The sequence below is a fragment of the Artemia franciscana genome, chromosome 12 (genome assembly GCF_032884065.1).
Source record: "Artemia franciscana chromosome 12, ASM3288406v1, whole genome shotgun sequence".
Taxonomy (NCBI): Eukaryota; Metazoa; Arthropoda; class Branchiopoda; order Anostraca; family Artemiidae; genus Artemia; species Artemia franciscana.
This window is the reverse complement of record NC_088874.1, coordinates 17,167,858-17,186,814: the sequence shown is the minus strand read 5'-3', so window position 1 is coordinate 17,186,814 and position 18,957 is coordinate 17,167,858. Positions and strand designations below refer to the sequence as shown.

The following is an 18,957-nucleotide window of genomic DNA, read 5'->3' as shown; positions in this document are numbered from 1 at the left end:
AGGATTTCCCGAGCCCAAATATAGGCCAAATATAGGATTTGGAAGTCTTCAGGATCAGATCGGTGGTAGATGGCGTGGGATCCCTGGTCATGTAAATTCGTCATTTCCCGAGTTTCTGCATTTTTTTTTTTAAATCAGATACAAATACTGTGCAAACGATTGCCTGATACAGGTAAAATACCTGGAATCACTCTTGCTGCTTCTTGGGCATCAGCAAAGAAACAGCTAGGGCAGTGTCTATGAAACTCTTGGACCCGGCAGCCTTCTTCATTCTATCGGTCACTTCTTGAAGTAGAGTATCTGCTACTGTTCTCTTTTCTCTGATGCTCTAAGTTATTCTTTCCGCTTTCCAGGTCTTCTATTTCTTTCTTTTTGTCGTGGACCTCCTGCAACTTCCACTTGTTGTCCTCTTCAAAAGCTCATTTCTCCTTCTCGGATAGCTCTTCTTTTTTCTTTTCATGCAGACATTGTTGATACCGAGACCGTGCAGAACGTGCAAGATTCAACAGTTCTTTTGTAATAACAAACCGTTCCGGTTTTCCTCCATAAAGTCTCAACGTGTCATATACCATGAGTCTCGCATCCAGAACGCGTTCAGACATTAATGCCCGGTCTTCACCGAGAATCCTACCAGAACGCGAGAACCCACGCTCAACATCTGCACTGCCAGGCGATAACGTCAGCATCGCTTTGATAAGCTTGTTAAGTTCCGGGTACTTGCTGTCCCCGCGTTCATTCACCAGTCCAAAGTAATGGCTCCAAAAATGATCGATTCGAATAGTGTCCTCACGAGGTCCAGTTTCCGTTCGCAAAAGCAACCACTCAGCCTTGGCAACGTCTGAGCTTGCTCTAATCGCTATCTCGCGTGCCACAGTCGCTATGTCTGCAATGCTTCTCGAATCCTTCACGTTGATTGGACTCAAAAAGCGTAAAGCCTCTAGAAAACCATCCTTTTCCAGAGGATATTTGTTCAAAATATGGTGAATGCCCGCAATAAAATGTTTTCGCACATTGACATAGAAAATGGCCTTGTGTTTCAGTGTTGCGTTCTCACGGAAAGCTCGTTCCACATTTTCTGAAACTATGAGCTTTTCTGCAAATTTTTCAGAAAGGTTCTACATTTCTGGTGAGAAATTTTCAATCTCGGTCATGAAATCTAGGGTAAAGACCCGTATGCAAAGCTTCACAACAAATCTTTTGATCTCTGAGTTCAGAACATGAATGAGAGGCTCTTCTTTCTGGAACAATTGGGTGAAACTTATCAACAGTTCTGCTGAGGCTAGGACAAACTCGAGTTAGGCCTTTATCGTGGCACTTCTGATATAAGCCACAATCTTCAGAACTTTGGGAGTGGGCCGAAGTTTCTTCAGTTTTTTCTCTCTCTGCATGAAGTTCAGGAGGTACTCTAAGATTGCCGGCAACCGCTGCATGATTCTAGCAAGGGCACGTTTGATCGTTAGCCAGCGGCTTAAGACAGGCTATATGAAAGCGTTCTCTGGCACTCTTACTTTCTTTTGGCACTTTCAATAGTCTTCACAACATGAAGGCCGGCCGTCAAAAAATGAATGCACAAGAATAACAAAGTCGGAACTTTCTTCTCCGAACACCTGAAGACTTTTCAAGAAAGCGTTATGGATTATACGGATGTTTCAAGTAACAATATTCAACATTGCTTTTCCCATCACTTTTTTTTGCATTGAAATTGTTTCAAACGCTTTTGTTGACGTTTGGTCCATCACTTCCAGGCTTCCATCACTTCCAAGGTCCATCAAGATACATGAGTTTCTTCGCACATAGGGGCATTTCGTCGGAGATCTTACCTGGGAACATCGCATGGAAGGCTGCGATACTATGGTCTGATGAGTTAGCAGACATGGAACTCTGTACCGTTTGAAGTGCCCATATTAACTCAGCTTTATAAGCGGCATCACGCTCACAAAACATGTTTGTACCAACTAACGGTTTATCCTTGGTTGTTTCATCAACTCGAGATTGTCCATTCAGTTTAAGCTATAGTGGATGTAGTTAAGCATTAACTGCGGCTTTGTGTTAAAAGACCATAAAAATAAAAAAATATGGATATGTCCAAAACTGGGCCGTATTCGCATCAGCCTTTTAAATAGCGTTCAAGCAGGGAAAGCATAAGTCGCAAGAACTCCAGTGTCATTAAGCAGATACTGCCAGCCTGTATACTGATCTTTGCTCATTTCGGGCAAGGCCCAACATGACAAAAAACAAAACATAGGCTACTAAGTCAACACAACAGCATAGTCCAGGCAGAAGCAGCTTACTAAGCCCAATAAAAAACATTAGTTAAGTTCAAACAGCTCAACAGTTGTAATTAATTATCGATCTACACCGAAAGACAGCAGAGTCTACAACAGAGTCAAAAGCAAAAAGAAAAGCACATCTTGGCTTACTTTAAGAGAAGTGAAAATTGCAAATCATGAGCATGTTCTTAGTGCTCTTCAGCCGAAAATATAGGAATAATAGGATTTTAGCCAAAATATAGGCATTTTATAGGAGTGCATTAGCATATAAGAATTTATTGGAATTTATAGGCGAGTCCGAACGCTGCAGTTGTAGAAATATAAAAAAATATTACTTGATATAGTGAATTCATTTCTTTCATTATGCCTAAAAATAACAGTCAAACCATTGTGTATGACAAATATGTGGATTGTGTTTAATTTGTTTGCAAAATCTTTTTTTTTATTTTGCATCGACTCAGTGATATTACGCATCTATTGAATTTTCTTCATCCTCAAATGCCAATCTACTTCCTAATTCAACTTCAACTACAATAATTGGGACTATTACTTTCCCTTCATCCTCATCCTATAAATCAACATCCAAAAGTTTATTTCTAACGATAGTGCTACATTTATTCATACATGCTTAATGCTTTTATTCAAAAAAAGCATACTCCATCTGTGCGGAGTTGTCAGTTATGTAAACCATTGTTGTCGATAGTATGTTAGCATAGGTAAGCTGCCAACTTCCGTTCTGCTGCACAACTCACACGAGTTATACCATAATGCTATTCAGTTCAAAAATTCATATTACTTTCGTATGATTTTGTTCTGAACAAGGCGCAACATTCCCTGGCAAACTGGGTACTGAGAGTTGGCTTAGAGATGTTGTGAGGGGTAGCTGACTGATTTGTTTCTCTATCCTTATAAATTTAAAAATTATTAATGATTAAAGTGTGAGCAGGATGTAACGTGTTTATATTTCTGATAAATGCTGGGGATTGGTTGAGACAAGGGCACACTTTGTACCTCCAATAATATGTATTGAAAACCATTATTGCCTGACCCCATTTCAAACAAGGTACAAAAGGCCTACATCTTTCTGCTAAAACATTTCTGCTAAAAAGCCAGCAGTGGTGAAGTTCTGAGCGCAGACTCGATATGTCGTTTTCAGACCAGGCCGGGACTCAGATTATGTTGCATTGAGTTTTTTCACCGAGTCTTGATCTTGTGAATTATAGCACTCAGTCAAGAATTGTGCTTATTTTTGTATCAGGTATATCTCGAGCCAAACCGCTGAATTCAGAAGTTTGGACTTTCCATAATTTGCGTTAAGTCAGACCACGGCAAGAACTCATATCGTTTGGGCAAAAATTTTCTTAGTTACCTTAGTTTTTCTCCAGGCTTTTGTGATCCAACTTACTGCCCTCCACTCATACAGTTTAGAAATGCTTGTACGATTTTGGTTAAAAAACGTAACTTGTCTATGTTAGAAAGTTGGTGCAGTGGAGGGAAGGGGCTGATGCGGTTTCAAGCTGTGCCTCAAGTTGCACCTATATAAATCTATTGTGTTATACCGGTCGTAACAAAGTGCAACAGCCCCGATTTTTTACTTTAATGCAAAATAAGGATCATCTACACGTTTGATCCCCTTATCCTGGATAATGCAGGGCTATACCCCCCCCCCCAAAGGAGACCTCTTTTCTTTACCACTCAACCATTATGAGTGAAAATAAGTGGGAAGGTTAACGTGTGTGTCAACCCTTTGATCATTTAAGATACAAACCTTGGTATTGTTAACATGTACTTTTTCCAATTACACTTGAATATATAAGTTGAGTTAAGCCTGACATTTGTCATTGCAAATGTGCTAAATTGCATTTCATGTTAAGTTGCAACTTTAGCCTGGAAGATAATTTTTTTTTTAATAAACAACTTCTTTCAGTACCATCTAATTAGATTTGGTTTACTTACAAATTTTTAAAGTTAAATTATAACACAACTATAAACACTAATTTATAATTCATAAATCTGTTTTGAAAAATTCTTCGATTTCCCCTTAACCTTCTGTGATGACTTGACAGCTGTTGATTGCCTGTGCGGTGTAATCTTGCTGTAGTCATATGAAGTACTTGCTGCTGTAGCTCTCGAATTTTGCGCCGCTGTTGAGTACATGTTATATCCTGGAATGATGTGAACTCGAACTTCGGAGGTTGGACGGATTGTTTCTTGACGTACCTAAGAAAGTTGGCAATAGATATTTTCTTTTTTCTCTATTGAAACACATATTCTTCAGATCAGGCACGCTCGGATTTTGTTTTGTTTTCAGGGGCCAGAATTTCTTTTGAATTGGGGGATATTTTCAAAAAACGGCCGAAAATCGGGCAGTTGTATAAAGTATATAAATAAATTATGTGGAATTTAGTTCCTCCTGAAGTCAAAATGTTAGACTTGAGCTTTCTTGATTTTGAAGCTTTTCGTTTCTCGTTTTCAAACTAGCCAAGATAAAATATCAATCTGACCTCTAGAAGTGCAGTTATATATAATAGTGACACCCTGTTGAAAACATTGGTATTCTGGAATCAGACTAAAATCGCAAAGACCGAATAGTCAGTACTAACACTGACATGTAAGATATAAACTCACCTAGTTTCTTACGGCTAAAGGATGCAAATAGTCTACCTTAGTGTTTAAAAATGTCAAATACCAAGTAATTATGCATAGCCTACAAAATGTATTTTTTTCATAGTATTATTCTTTATTTTTGAGGTTTTTTTGTGCCATTTCTTTTTTTCCAATTTATTAGTTTTTTTTTGTTTTTGTCTATCTTTTTTATATTATTATCCAAATATATAAGTAGTTTATTCTTTGAATAATAAAAGGGTAGTTTTGTTAACGGCCTTTATTGTGCTTAAGACCAATTATATGTTTATCTCTGTTAGTGACAGTGGTGCAAATTAAACTTCAAAGATTGCATATGAAGTAGAAATGGACGAAAGAAATATGTAGTCAGTTGTACTGGTAATTTTAGTAAAGAAATACTTAAATTTCTTGGTGTAACAAATCAGAAATCCAAATACACGTTTACAAGAGAAGGAGAAGATTATCCCATTTTTAAAATATTGAAGCATTTTTATATATTAGTCCATGAGTGCCTAATAAGAATCCTTTTTCTCAACTAGATTGTTTTTTATTACCTTTATACTATGCCTGGAAGAATCTTTGAATTAGGTGGCCAAAAATAAAAATATGTTTCAACTAAACAAATATCTTATCTTTTAAGTTGTTAGAGATTTCCTATGAGCTTTTATAATTATAAACACCGAAATTTTATTATTACCTTAAAACACAAATCTTCAGTGAAACATGTTCCAAATTTATCTTTAACAGAAATATATTGCGTCGATGGATAAGGCCGTGGGGTTATTTTCTTCCCTTAGATATTAAGAGGATAAAGTTTTTACAGAGAAAATATTCAAAAGATAAAATTTTCCTTTTTACTGGCTTAGTAAGGAAAAGAGCATATTTTTTTCAAGAGTGCCAAGTTCTCCCAGAACAACGGACAGCTTATTTAGAGGAATATAAGTCTATTATTTACAAGTGTTTGCAAAACACATCGTCTGGGACAATTTGCTGAACAGCCATTTTGTTGATTCTACACTAATGTTCAGAAAGGAGGTGAAAACTTAAATCATACTCAACGTTAAATGGACTCATTAGTAGTGAAGAGGTTCACGATCCGACAATGCCAATAGCCACCACTCTTTTCTTCTATACTAGTTTAAGATGACGACGAAAGATTAACAGTAAGTTATTTCTACATAGTGGGCTTCCCAATAGTTGGCCTATAGTAGGAAACCCCCGCTTGTGCACCAGGTCCCATACCAAGTATTTATGATATTTTCCAAGACGCTGGTTAATTGTTTGTTTGGTCTAATGTTTAGATGTGGAAATTAAGAACTATGTCAACCCCTCAAGCTGTTCTCCGAGACGCTGGTCCTAGTGGAGAATTCCTGCATACGGACCTAAGGCCATGCCTACCCATCAAGTCGTTTTTCAATACATTCTCTTCAAGATGTTTTTCTTAAAGACATTTTCAAGACGTTTCTCAATTTTTTTCAAAATATCTTTCAAGATTGTTTTCCTTAAGGCATTTTCAAGACACTTTTAAAGATGTTTTTCTTCGCGATATTTTTCCAGACGTTCTTTTGCAAGATATTTTTCAAGACCTTTGTTTACCAGATGTTTTTCAAGATTTTTTCTTCGAGGTGTTTAGCAAGACTTTTTCTCAAGATTTGTTTCTTCATGGCGTGTGTTCTTGAAGACAGTAGCCCATAGTGAGGAGCAACCGCATGTACATGATGTAGCTCTAAGGCACTTGGAGGATCAATAGACTCTTGCAGAAATTATTTTACTACCCGGCAATGGCAATAACGTAAGACACTTGAAGGAACAATAGGCTAAGGTCACCCATAGGTTGTTCTCGTGACTAGACCACGTGACCAGAGGTTGTTTTCGTCCTTGGGTTTTCTTTTAACAATGCTCACTTGTGGAAAATTATCTTCTCCATGCATTCCAACTCGCATAACTAACACTACCGCTACTTTGCTTAATAATATGTTTTCATCGTTGACCTTGGTGCAAAATTCTACATTAACGAGTGGTACCTCACACCATTTTCCTGTATTTTCCATGTATGATTTTTCCAATTCCTTGGTTAGGAGGAGCCAAGGAGCTTCTCCTCTTTAAAATTTAAATATCAGGGTTGAATATTCTAGGTCACGGTTGGCAGGTCGTTCGTGGAGTGTTTCTGAAAAGGAATCTGACATAGTTTTTCGTTTAATTCGTTTTATGATTCTGTTACAGAAAGTACCTTGAATAAATGTGATGCATCCCAGTCTAATACGAAATCGAAAAGAACAGCCCCTTTGAATCCTTGGATGACTCCTGGACTCCTTGAAAGTTGGAGGAAGAAAAATAATCTTTGGAACGCTTACAGATAGCATTTTCGCGTGATTCTCGACTTCAACTTTTCAAAGCTTATCCAAGAGTTTACAATTCTCTCTGTCGAAGGGGTAAATCTATATTTTACTATAGAGAATTCTCTGGTTGCGGTAAAGACATTAGGAAGACATGGCAAGTAGTCAATTCTGTTATCAAACCATCTTTTCTGCATCTTTCTGTCCCTTCAAGTGTTGTAATTGACGGCAAAAAATGTGGAGGGTGAGCTAAAAGTCCAAGATACGTTTACTTCTTATTTTAATAATATTGGCAAAACTACAGCCTATTCTATAAGTCCTTCTTCTTCTCTACCTGATTTTGGGTCTTACCTTGGACTGCTTTGTCCTAAATCAATGGCATTGGAACCTGTCTCCAAAGCTAAAATAGCCAGAATTGTCAATGGCTTGAGGGGTTCTTCATTTTCTAGCCGAGACTGTATTCCAACTTAGGTTGTCTAGTTCTTTCTTCCTGTTATCGTTTCTGCCCTCATGAGACTTGTCAATCTTTCTTTTGAAAATGGTGTCTTCCTAAGTGCTTTAAAGCGTGCTCGTGTGATTATTTTTTTTAAAGGTGGATTGTGAATGAGCCTGAAAATTATTGTCCCATAACCCCTTATCCATTTTTAGTAGAATTTTTGAAAAAGCTATGCTTTCTCGACTTCTTGCTTTTTTAAATTCTAAAGTTCTTTTTATGATTTTCAGTTTGACTTTAGGGCGAAGCACTCAACTGAGCATGCATGTACACCTCTCTTGAATTATTTACATTCATCTCTTGACTCTGGATTGATACCAGCTGTTCTTTTTATCAATGTACGAAAAGGATTTGACTCATTAACACACAAGATTAATCTTTTGAAATGATGACAGTACCCTTTTGATGATTACAGTAATCTTGGCACAACTGGTAGAACTGAATCTGATCTTCGTTCAGGGATGATAGCCCTTTTTGAAAGAGTTATCCAGTGGTTTGATGTAAATTATCTTGTCTTAAGTGTCGGATAGTCATGTTGTCTTATTTTCTCCAGAGTCTCATAGGTTTGCCCTGACTAAAATGAAATACACGTATCAAGAGATTCTTTAAGTAGAACTAATGATCGTTAAGTTTGTATCCTAGGAATCTTTGCTTGACGAAAATCCTTCATTCAAGCATCAGATTGATCTGATTAAAAAGAAAGTCTCCAGGAGTCTCGGAAACCTTAGAAAGCTCAAACACATATTTCCAGGGTCGATTCTTAGAATCTTTTTCTGCAGCCTAGTTATAGTCTTATGTTTCATTTTGTTCTTTTGTTTTGATGTCAACTTTTCCCTCGTCTCTGAAGCCACTTTCAAAACTTTAAGATAAAGCAAGGACTCTTATTCAGGAAACTAACCAATCTTCACTTAAACCATTGCTTGATTTGAAATCCCTCAATTTTCTTTCTTGTTCTTCTTTTATTTTTTTTTACAGGACCATCTTTCTGCTGTCCTATGTAATAATATATCTCTTGTTTATGATAAATCGACTTATCATCTCCGCACTTCCAACAATTGAGAGATTCTTCACACTCCATCAGCGAGGTCTGACTTCAACCTTCTGACAGCTTGCAACAGGATATGGAACACACCCCCAGAGTTTGCGCGAAGCTGCCACTCGTTTGGTTTGTTCAAAAGAGAATATCCAGCTAGTATATAATTTTTTTCCTTTTTCCCTTGGAGTTGATGTCTTTGGATTGAGTTGGATATTTAATTCAGTTGGTGAAATCATGTGCTACCCTCTGACTAGCTTGTCATTTTTGGAGATTATTAAGGTGGGTGACTGAATTTTTTTGGATTTTGTTTATTTTTTTGGCGTTGCGATTTTTTTCTCCCCTGTTAGCCTTACTAGGAAGATTGTCTTGAAATAATTTCTTATTTTTAAAATTTATTGTAAAATAAAGAACTCAGAACTCAAACTCAGAATAATAGCAATGATGATATGCGTGATGAGCTAATAGGTGAAACCATGCTAAAAGTCGTGTATGTTCACAAAATGGAATAAGTACCATGCCTCGAGAAAACATGATGAATTATTTTATGGAAAGGTCTCGAAAAGTTTATGAAGATATCAATAACATGTAATATTGTGCATGCCATTATTTTGATAAAAATGTTTCCTTGGCTATATTTGTTTTGTTTCAATTATTTTTAGAGCATGCTAGCAGCTCTAACCCTCATAATATTTATTCAAAAGTCAGAAAATACAAGAACAGGAATTTTCAGATAAATAGGCACTAATATCGGGTTTACAAGGGATATACTAGAGTCTGAGATTGATGAACAGGATTTTCTTTCTTCCGAAGCCAGAGCAAGCGAACTGAAATTTTTTCAAAAGTCAGAAACACTTCTATTGGAATTCTCATTTTTTGCTAAGGTCTAAGATACACATATAAGATTTTTCTTCGAAGTCCACATACACACAAACAAAACAGTCACACATACACAGACAGAAAAACAGACAGACAGAAAAAAGAACAAACACACACACGCAGACAGACAGACACACGGACAGACAGAGGTACAGATAAATTAACACACATAAACACAAGAAAGAAACAAACGCACAAACACACAAACACATAAACAAATACACAAACAGACTTACACGCAGAAAAAGATACACGGAAAGATAGAAAGCCGGACGAACAAACACGCAGGAACACACAAACACACATACACACAAACACACACACACACAAACACACACACATGTGTATGCGTGTGTGTGTGTGTTTATGTGTGTGTGTGTATGTGCGTCTGTGTGTGTTTATGTGTGTGTGTGTGTGTGTATGCACGTGTGTGTGTGTGAGTGTGTGTGTGTGTGTGTGTGTGTGTGTGTGTGTGTGTGTGTGTGTGTGTGTGTGTGTGTGTGTGTGTGTGTGTGTGTGTGTGTGTGTGTGTGTGTGTGTGTGTGTGTGTGTGTGTGTGTGTGTGTGTGTGTGTGTGTGTGTGTGTGTGTGTGTGTGTGTGTGTGTGTGTGTGTGTGTGTGTGTGTGTGTGTGTGTGTGTCTATCTGTCTGTCTGTCTCTGTCTCTGTCGTTTTATGCGTCTGTCTGTCCGTCTATGCGTGTGTGTCTATTTCTGTGTTTGTGCATTTGTCTGTCTGTATCTCGGTATGCTTGTCTGACTGTGCGTGTCTATGTTTGTGTTTGTGCGTTTGAGTCTGTGTACCAGTGCATCTATCTGTCTTTCTTTCTTTTTGTGTATATGTTTTTGTGTGTTTGCATAGGTTTATGTGTGTGTCTGTGTTTGTGTATTTACGTGTTTGTCTATCTTGTGTTTATTTGTGTGGGTGAGTGAAGCTGTCAACCTGTCTGTCTGTGTGTCTGTCTATCTGCGCGTGTGTGTGTTTGTATGTGTATGTGTGTGTGTTTGTGTGTGTGTGTGTGTTTGTGTGTGTGTGTATGTGCATGCAAGTGTGTCTGGCTGTGTATTAATATGTGAGTGTGTGTGTATCTGTCTGTTTGTCTTTCTCTGCGGACTTCGTTTATCTGTGTGTGTGAAATTCAAAAAAAATCCTGTTCATACATCCCTTACTTTAGTAAAAACCCAGGAAATTTCAATTAACGTGTCTCTGACTTTGAAATTTTTTTCAGTTCCCTCGTTTCTGAATTTGGAAGAAAAATAATCCTGTCCACCTATCTTAGACTCTAGAACACCCCTTGTGAGCCCGGTAAGAGTGTTTATGTCTCTTAAAATTCCTGTTCTTGGATATCTGGCTCATGAATAAAAATTCTCAGTGTTGGAGTTGCTGGCGTGACCTAAAAATAATGGAAACATAATAAAGTAAGGCAAAGAAATACTTTTTATTGAAATAATAGCATTAACAATATCAAATGTTATTAGTATCATCATAAAAAATTTAAATCTTCCGAATCGATTCCATAAGATTATTCATCTTTTTTCCCCTTTACATGATACTTATACCATTTTGGGCTCACAAGTGACTTTTAACATGGTTTCACTTACAAGCTCTTCTCGCATGTCATCATTGCTATTATTGCGTTCAATGATAGTATTTGTTGGTAAACTGCCAATGATACTAGTAATGTTCGCAGGCACTTGGCGTTTCTTTGATTTTTCTTATGTTCCTTTGTGATTTTATCTGTTTCTGCCCTTTTCATTTTGCTTGTGATTTTATTGTCAATTACCACATTATTTATACATAAATTGCAGTTACAGCACACAGGCAAGATGTGGCTTATGATGTTGGTATAACAGTAAGCCTGTTTTCTTCTTACCTTCTGTTGAATGGTAATAACCGACAGATGACCATATGTTTTATCCGTCAATAAGATACCACCAAAAATATGAGCAAAGAGTTTGCCATCCTCGTCAACTATTAGTTTTAGACTTGCAATATCTAGTTAATTTTTAAATTAACTTCTTTGGAAATGTTTTTCTTCCATTTCTAGTACCCTTCCGAGTGAATTTGTCGGCACTCCAATTAAATTTAATCTCTCACTGTCATGACAACGTACGTATACCAATAAGATATTCAATCTTATTGACCAATAATATATTCCCAATAAGATGTTCATTATTGCTTATTTCGTGGTTGAGTTATTCATTTTTTTAGCATTCAATGGTATGGTAACTCTATCATGCACTTACTCTTTCCTAAAATATTTCATATTCACTTTTGAAAATAAGATGTACATGTTTATTCAACTAATATACTGTTAGTATTGAATGAAAACATACCATAAACTAAGTGCTGCCAAAGACTAGACACAGAGTACCACGGGGGCAGCCGCATAAGAAAAAGAAACATGTTCACCAAAGACTACGGAATAATACCTGTCAATGCAGACAAATCATTATTACCGTGTTTGTTCACAGTTCATTGCTCTTCCAGTGCACCAATTAGCACCACCTTGTCTGAGTTTGTCCAGAGTTCATTTTTCCTCAAGAGCGCCTTAGGAAACCGTCATTACTGGGTTTTTTAATAGTTCATTGTTCCTCCGTGTGCCTTATAAAATTTCCTTTACAGAGTAGTGACGTCGATTATGCAAGAGTGTATTGATCTTACAAGTGTCTTGTGGCTAAATCATGTACATGCGGGGATTCCCACTATGGACCAGGATCTTGAAGAAAGAAAGCCTTGGAGAAACAAATCTTGGGAAAATGTCATGAAGAAAAAAAAATTAAAAATATCTTGAAAAAAAATTGATTGAAAAACATCTTTATAAAACGTCCTGAAATTATTTTGAAGAAAAACATCTTGAAAAACGTCTCGAAGAAATAAATCTTGAAAAACAGATTAAAAAAAACGTCTTTTAAAAATGCTTTGAAGAATAACAACTTGAAAAATGTCTTAAAAATATTCTGAAAAAATATCTTGAAAAATGTCTTGAAAAAAAATTGAAAAATATCCTGAAAAATATCTTGAAAAATGTCTTGAAAAAAAATTGAAAAATATCCTGAAAAATATCTTTAAAAAAATCTTTTAAAAAATACGTATTTAAAAACGTCTGAAAAATGAATTGAAGAAAAAAAAATCTTGAAATTTATTTTGAAAAATGTCTAAGAAGAACATCTTGAAAAAAAATCTTGACAAAAACGTCTTAATGGGCTAGTATGGCTCCAGGTGCACATGCAGGGGTTCTCCACTACGGGCCAGCGTCTTGGAAAAAACTTTGAGGAATCGGCATGGCTCTGTTTCATATGTAGATATTAGACAAAATAAACAATGGACCAGTGTCTCGGAGAATGCCTTGAGGGCTCGGCATGGGATCATATGCATTTGCAGGGGTACATAACTATGGACCAACTAATCACCAATCCACTATGGAAAAAAAATCACTGTTAATCCTTCGTCGTGATCGTAAACCAGTATATAACTAAAGAGTAGTGGCTAAGGATGTTGTTAGATCTGAAACTCCCTCACTACTCTCATTTCCTAACATATTCTAGGTTTATACCATCATAGGTTAGGATGCTACGATAAGTGAAATGCCTTATTTTTTTTATGGTATTGAGTGCTAAAACAACCTTCCAAAGTTTCCAACGTACCTGATGGGCTCTCAAACCACACATTTGCCAATAAGTTCAGAGGGATTTTTATTTCGTACTAATTTTTGACGAAAAATTCAATTATTGGTATTGAGGATGAGATTAATACAGTTTATTGGTCCTTTGAATTTGCAGGAGAACTCTTGATGGACTGAGCTATTTGAATCGAAGAACACAGTGAGCAGAACCTTCACACTTGACTTTCCTTTTCTTTTGGTCATCGTAATCCAGAACGTCATATCCATAAGCCCATGTTTCATTTCTTATTAAAACATATGTAAACAGTTCTCTATTGTTAATAACTTCATGTTACGACTACTGAGTAACTTCCATTGGCCACTATTTTTGTTCGTAATTCAATTTTGAACTAAATTTTGCTCCAAAATATTTCACGCTCAAAACATTCGAAATGATTCCCTGGCGTGAGCCAATTGTATGGAAAGAGTTCAAATTCTTAATGTTGCGCAAATTTTCCAACATAAACTTAACACTGACTTAACAAATAACATAAAAATAACAATGTAACCATAACCACAAATTTTCGATTATCATATTGATAAAGTCAATATCAACACAAAAAGAAAACATTCGAACTCCCCGCGTATTTTCAATTGGGTTGCCGTTCGATTAAAAAAAGGAGAAGAGAAAAAAAATTGTCTGTGGGTGACATGGTCTGTGTGGTATACAGTTTATGGTGATTAAAACAAGTTTAAAGTTTAACAAAAACATGAAAACATAAATGTGTTTTAAGTTTAAAGTGTTTTAAGTTTTAAGACAGTGTTTTATGTTTAGTAGCTTTAAGTTGAACAGACACATAGAAACAGAAAAATACTTTGAAAAGCCTAAACTTCGTCTGTATTCATTTATCTATATTCAGAACACACACAAAAAGTGAATTTAGGTTAACTATAATGAAATATACCAAAATATAATGAAAATTTAATACTTTATTGAAAAAAATTATCAGAACAACAGTAGAAAATTATGGAGACCAGGCCACTCAGAACGCATTATATTAAATACCTAACCCCTAACCACCTTTATATATTAAATATTTAATTAAAATATACCTATATCGTAGTTTTTTCATCAAAATAAGTAAATGATAACCAATTGCAGAGAGGATAACCAGTTTTCGCTGGATCTTACAGAGCGAGATTCTTGTGTGTGTTCTGAATAATTAATAAGTACCATATATAGTTGAAGTGCTCAAATTGCTCATAACCCGACTTCCTTAAACAATGTTGACAATTTTAACTTCAGTGAAATTAAGTTGGCTAAAAATTATGATTTTTATGTGGACAAAATTAAAAGTGGCAATTCTATTTCCTATGAAAAAACTAAATTCAACTAACCCTTCTGGAGAAATTGACAGATGTTTTGCAGCAACAGTATTCAAACAATGAGATAAAAGTTTCCCTGCATTGACGGTGGCAAATGGCATATACAAGAGGATTTAACACTGCTTTGACCATGGCCACCCAAAGAAGTTGGACGTACCTGAAAATAAACAAGAAAATAAAAGACCATAAAATTCAACTTAAATCGTTACAGAGATAAATATTATGATATTAATGACAACACACTTCCATCGTAAAACAATTTACAGTTGATGCGCTATGCATGTTAAATATCCTGCCTTATCGATTGGTGAGGTCTTCAAAATAAACTTCTTTATTATTTACATTTGTTTATGCAACACTAGTCTTTACTGAATTTTCAAATGGATTCCTGTAACTTCAAGCAGTAAGTGGTGACATACATCTAGATTTAATTCATCATTTTAATTTTTACAGGGAACATTCGGACGGCTAAGGTGATGGTATCCTTCAATAAGGCTCAGATCCAATGCCCTAACAGGTATTAAATTACAATAGCATTACGCTGTGTATTAGATTGTGTTTTCTCCTTTCTTCACTTACTATTTACTAGCTTGTTAATATTATTACCTCATATTTCTTCATATAGAGGGCATACAGATCACGCTCGGTGAAATTTTTCCACTCGATCGTACTGTAATTTCTCGAGAGATTTAGTTCATCCTAAAAGCTTTTTTCCTGTTCCATTTTCCCAATCTAAATCCATGGTTGATAATAGAATCACGAACACAGACTGCAATAAAATAAACAACAGCACATTCCCGAATAGCTTTATTCAGGTTCGCTGATATTTCTAAAAGAGTTTAAACTAAATTAAAAAAGTGTACTTTTATTATTTACAAAAAATTAGGATATATTAAAACTTTGATGATTTAATGATAAGTTTTCAATCTGGGTTAACGAGAGTAAGTTTGATCTTAAAAACTTTCAAAGTACTGATTCTCAGATAAAGTTTTAAGTCAGTATTTTAAAGCATGTTCGTCAAATAAGGCATAACCGTAATCTTTCTTCTGGCAAAAAATACAAAATTCCCCATTTGTGCAGATAGGAGCTTGAAACCGCTACAGTGGGGCTCTCTGATACGCTGAATCTGGTGGTATGATTATATTTTGAGATTCCATGACTTTTCGGGGATGTTTTCCTCTTTTTCTTGAAAATAAGACATATTTTCTCAGGCTCGTAACTTTTGATGAGCAAACTAAGCTTGATGAAACTTATATATTTAAAATCAGTAATAAAATCTAATTCTTGTTATGTATCTATTGGTATCAAAATTCCGTTTTTTGAGTTTCGGTTACTATTGAGCCGGGTCGCTCCTGACTTGAGCTCCTTACCACAAACTGTTTGATAACTCAATTTTCAGTAAAACTGATGATTTTCTTATGACTGAGGGGAAGGAGGAGGGGGTTAACTCCTCACATCCTTACATATAAATATGCTGGGTGTGTCCGAAAAGGCATAACTGTGCACTGCCTGAAATATTTTCTTGGTTGAAGAAGAACTTCGATAATTGTTTAGTTTTCTTTTTTTATAGCAACATTCATCCAGCCCCAACTGGGCTGATTTTTGCTTGAGGGCCTGAACTTACTGGGAAGTTCCACACTCATCATAGCAAACCAACTACTGAATCATTTACTGCGATTCGTTGTTACAATTGTTGCAATCATTTAGAATTACTGACACTGTAAATTGAAAGCTCCTTTTTTCTTCCTGACCTACTTAAATAAAATACTTTAATTGAACAACTTCTAATGGCTGAAAAAGTATTACTTTGTTTCACAATTGAACAGCGTAATTATGGCAATTTTAATTATCATCACCAAGCTGTACCCAGGGGGGGATTACTAGATTAGCCCCCTTCTAATTTATTTTCCTGATTCATCAAAAATGTAAAAGAAAATGCATGAAAACAAATTTTTAATGCGTTAAAAAAATAACCAAAAAAAAAACTTGGGTTAGCCCTTGTTCAACCGATATTTATTTCTGTTACAATGGCGTATTTGCAATAAGCTTGTTTTTGGAGCAAAAACTAACTTGTGTTTTTTAATACAAAATTTTTGACAAGAATAGAAAAATGGCACCCTATATGACGTCTAGTTTCTCAAAGTTCAAGCATATTTTAGGTTTATTCAACAAAGTTGTTACAATACGTATGGCAGGTACACAATTTAAGTTAAATATATTAATAGTAAAAATCGTTATAAATATCTAGGTCTTTTAATTCCAAAGCTCTTTTCTATTTCATCTCACTGCTTTTAAAAAGCAATTTTGTCTGTAACCAAGGCGACCAAATGAAGAAACCCTCCAAAGAATAACAAATTATGTACTTGAGAGGTGGGGGAAACTTTAATGTGATAATTCTTGTTTCTCTTTTTTTTTCTTACTGGTTCCACAAGTTAGAGAGAGAGAGAAAAAAAATCATGTAAGTATTGTGAACATTTGAAATTTTTAAGTTAGGTTTACTACATTGTACCACAAACAACCCTATTTAATCTTCGATTTCCTATGTAGCTGCTTGTAGATACTAAATATGATTTTTTTTTTATGTAGATACTTCTTATGTAGATATTAAAATATGTAGATATTTGAAAATAAAACTTCAAACTTAAAACCAAAGAAAAAATTCATATAAAACCAAATATAAAATTCTAAATATGTACCTAAACATGAAGTGTGTAAAAAAAAAAATGGCACAGAAAGTAAGCAGGCTGTTCAAGGGGAAAAGAGTTTCAGACAAGACTCCCAAAAAAATCCCTATTATTATGCGACTTGCATAATTTCCAACTATATTCCCATACTTTGGCCGTTTTTGTATTTTGGTGGTTTATCCAAACCCTCCTTCTAAAATTTAGAAGCTTCTTCCTCTCTGTGAAAGTGGTCGATGTGCACAAGAAGGGATAATTGGTTGATGCGCTAAAAAGTACTCTCTTGTGATTTTTCAAATCACTGCTTTCCTTTAATTAAAATTAAATAAAAAAAAACTAATTTTTTTAGCTGAAAGTAAGGAGCGACATTAAAACTTAAAACGAACAGAAATTACTCCGTATATGAAATGAGTTGTCCCCTCCGCAATCCCTCGCTCTTTATGCTAAAGCTTTAAATTGTTTTAAAAAGTAGAATTGTGGCAAAGAGTCAAACTTTAGCGTAAAGAGCGAGGGATTGCGGAGGGGACAACTCATTTCATATACGGAGTAATTTCTGTTCGTTTTAAGTTTTAATGTCGCTCCTTACTTTCAGCTAAAAAAATTATTTTTTTTTATTTAATTTCTGAACGTTTTTGAATTAATGCATGTTTGGTTTTGGCTCTCCGCACATAAATTATCAAAATGAAATTTGCATATTAATTCTTTTTTTGGCTAAATGGCTTTCTCTTAGTTTTGATCAGACGATTTTGAGAAATAAGGGGTGGAGAAGGAGGCCTAGTTGCCCTCCAATTTTTCGGTTACTTAAAAAGGCAACTAGAACTTTTAATTTTTAACGAACGTTTTTATTAGTAAAAAATATACGTAACTTAAGAATTAACTTACGTAACAAACTTTCATAACCTTATATTTTTATTATGTATACGAGGGGATTTGTACCCTCGTTAATACCTCGCTCTTCACACTAAATCGTAAGTTTTGTCCCAATTCTTTAAGAATGACCCCTTAAAGAATAAATAGTTGAAATTAATAAAAATACTTTAGCATAAAGAGCAAGGTATTTATCTCCTCCTAAATACCTCGCTCTTTATGCTAAAGTATTTTTAGAACCCCTCATATGCGTAATAATCTCTGTTCGTTTTAAGTTTCAATGCTACTTCTTCCTTTCATTTGAAAAAACGTTTTCATGTTTATTTTTCATTGTTTTCTTATAGTAATGCTAGAGAATCCTGCGCGCTTGTCATTGAATTTTTCTTCCCCATGACAGATTCCTCCAAGGAAAGATCCTCCGACATAGCCCCCTCTCCTCAGCCCCACCCCCAAACATAAATAAAATCCCCCTGAAAACGTCTGTACACTTCCCAATAACCATTACTATATGTAAACACTGGTCAAAGTTTGTAACTTGCAGCCCCTCCCCCAGGAATTGTGGGGGAGTAAGTCATCCCCGAAGACATAGTTATTATGGTTTTCGACTATGCTGAACAAAATGGCTATCTCAAAATTTTGATCCGTTGACTTTGGGAAAAAATGAGCGTGGGAGGGGGCCTAGATGCCCTCCAATTTTTTTGGTCACTTAAAAAGGGCACTAGAACTTTTCATTTCCGTTAGAATGAGCCCTCTTGCGACATTCGAGGACCACTTGGTCGATACA

The 18,957-nt window shown here is 35.5% G+C and overlaps 1 protein-coding gene across 1 annotated transcript in view; it reads right to left on the bottom strand.

Moving 5' to 3' along the window:
- Nucleotides 1-4,176: 4,176 nt before the first annotated feature.
- Nucleotides 4,177-18,957, bottom strand: part of LOC136033451 (RYamide receptor-like) — a 109,611-nt gene continuing 94,830 nt past the window's right edge. Inside the window, exons 7-8 of the mRNA XM_065714200.1 lie at nt 14,638-14,782; nt 4,177-4,490 (exon numbers count right to left, since the gene is read on the bottom strand). Of these exons, the coding sequence (XP_065570272.1) occupies nt 4,269-4,490; nt 14,638-14,782 (367 nt within the window). The 3' untranslated portion in view covers nt 4,177-4,268. The remainder of the gene's footprint in view (nt 4,491-14,637; nt 14,783-18,957) is intronic.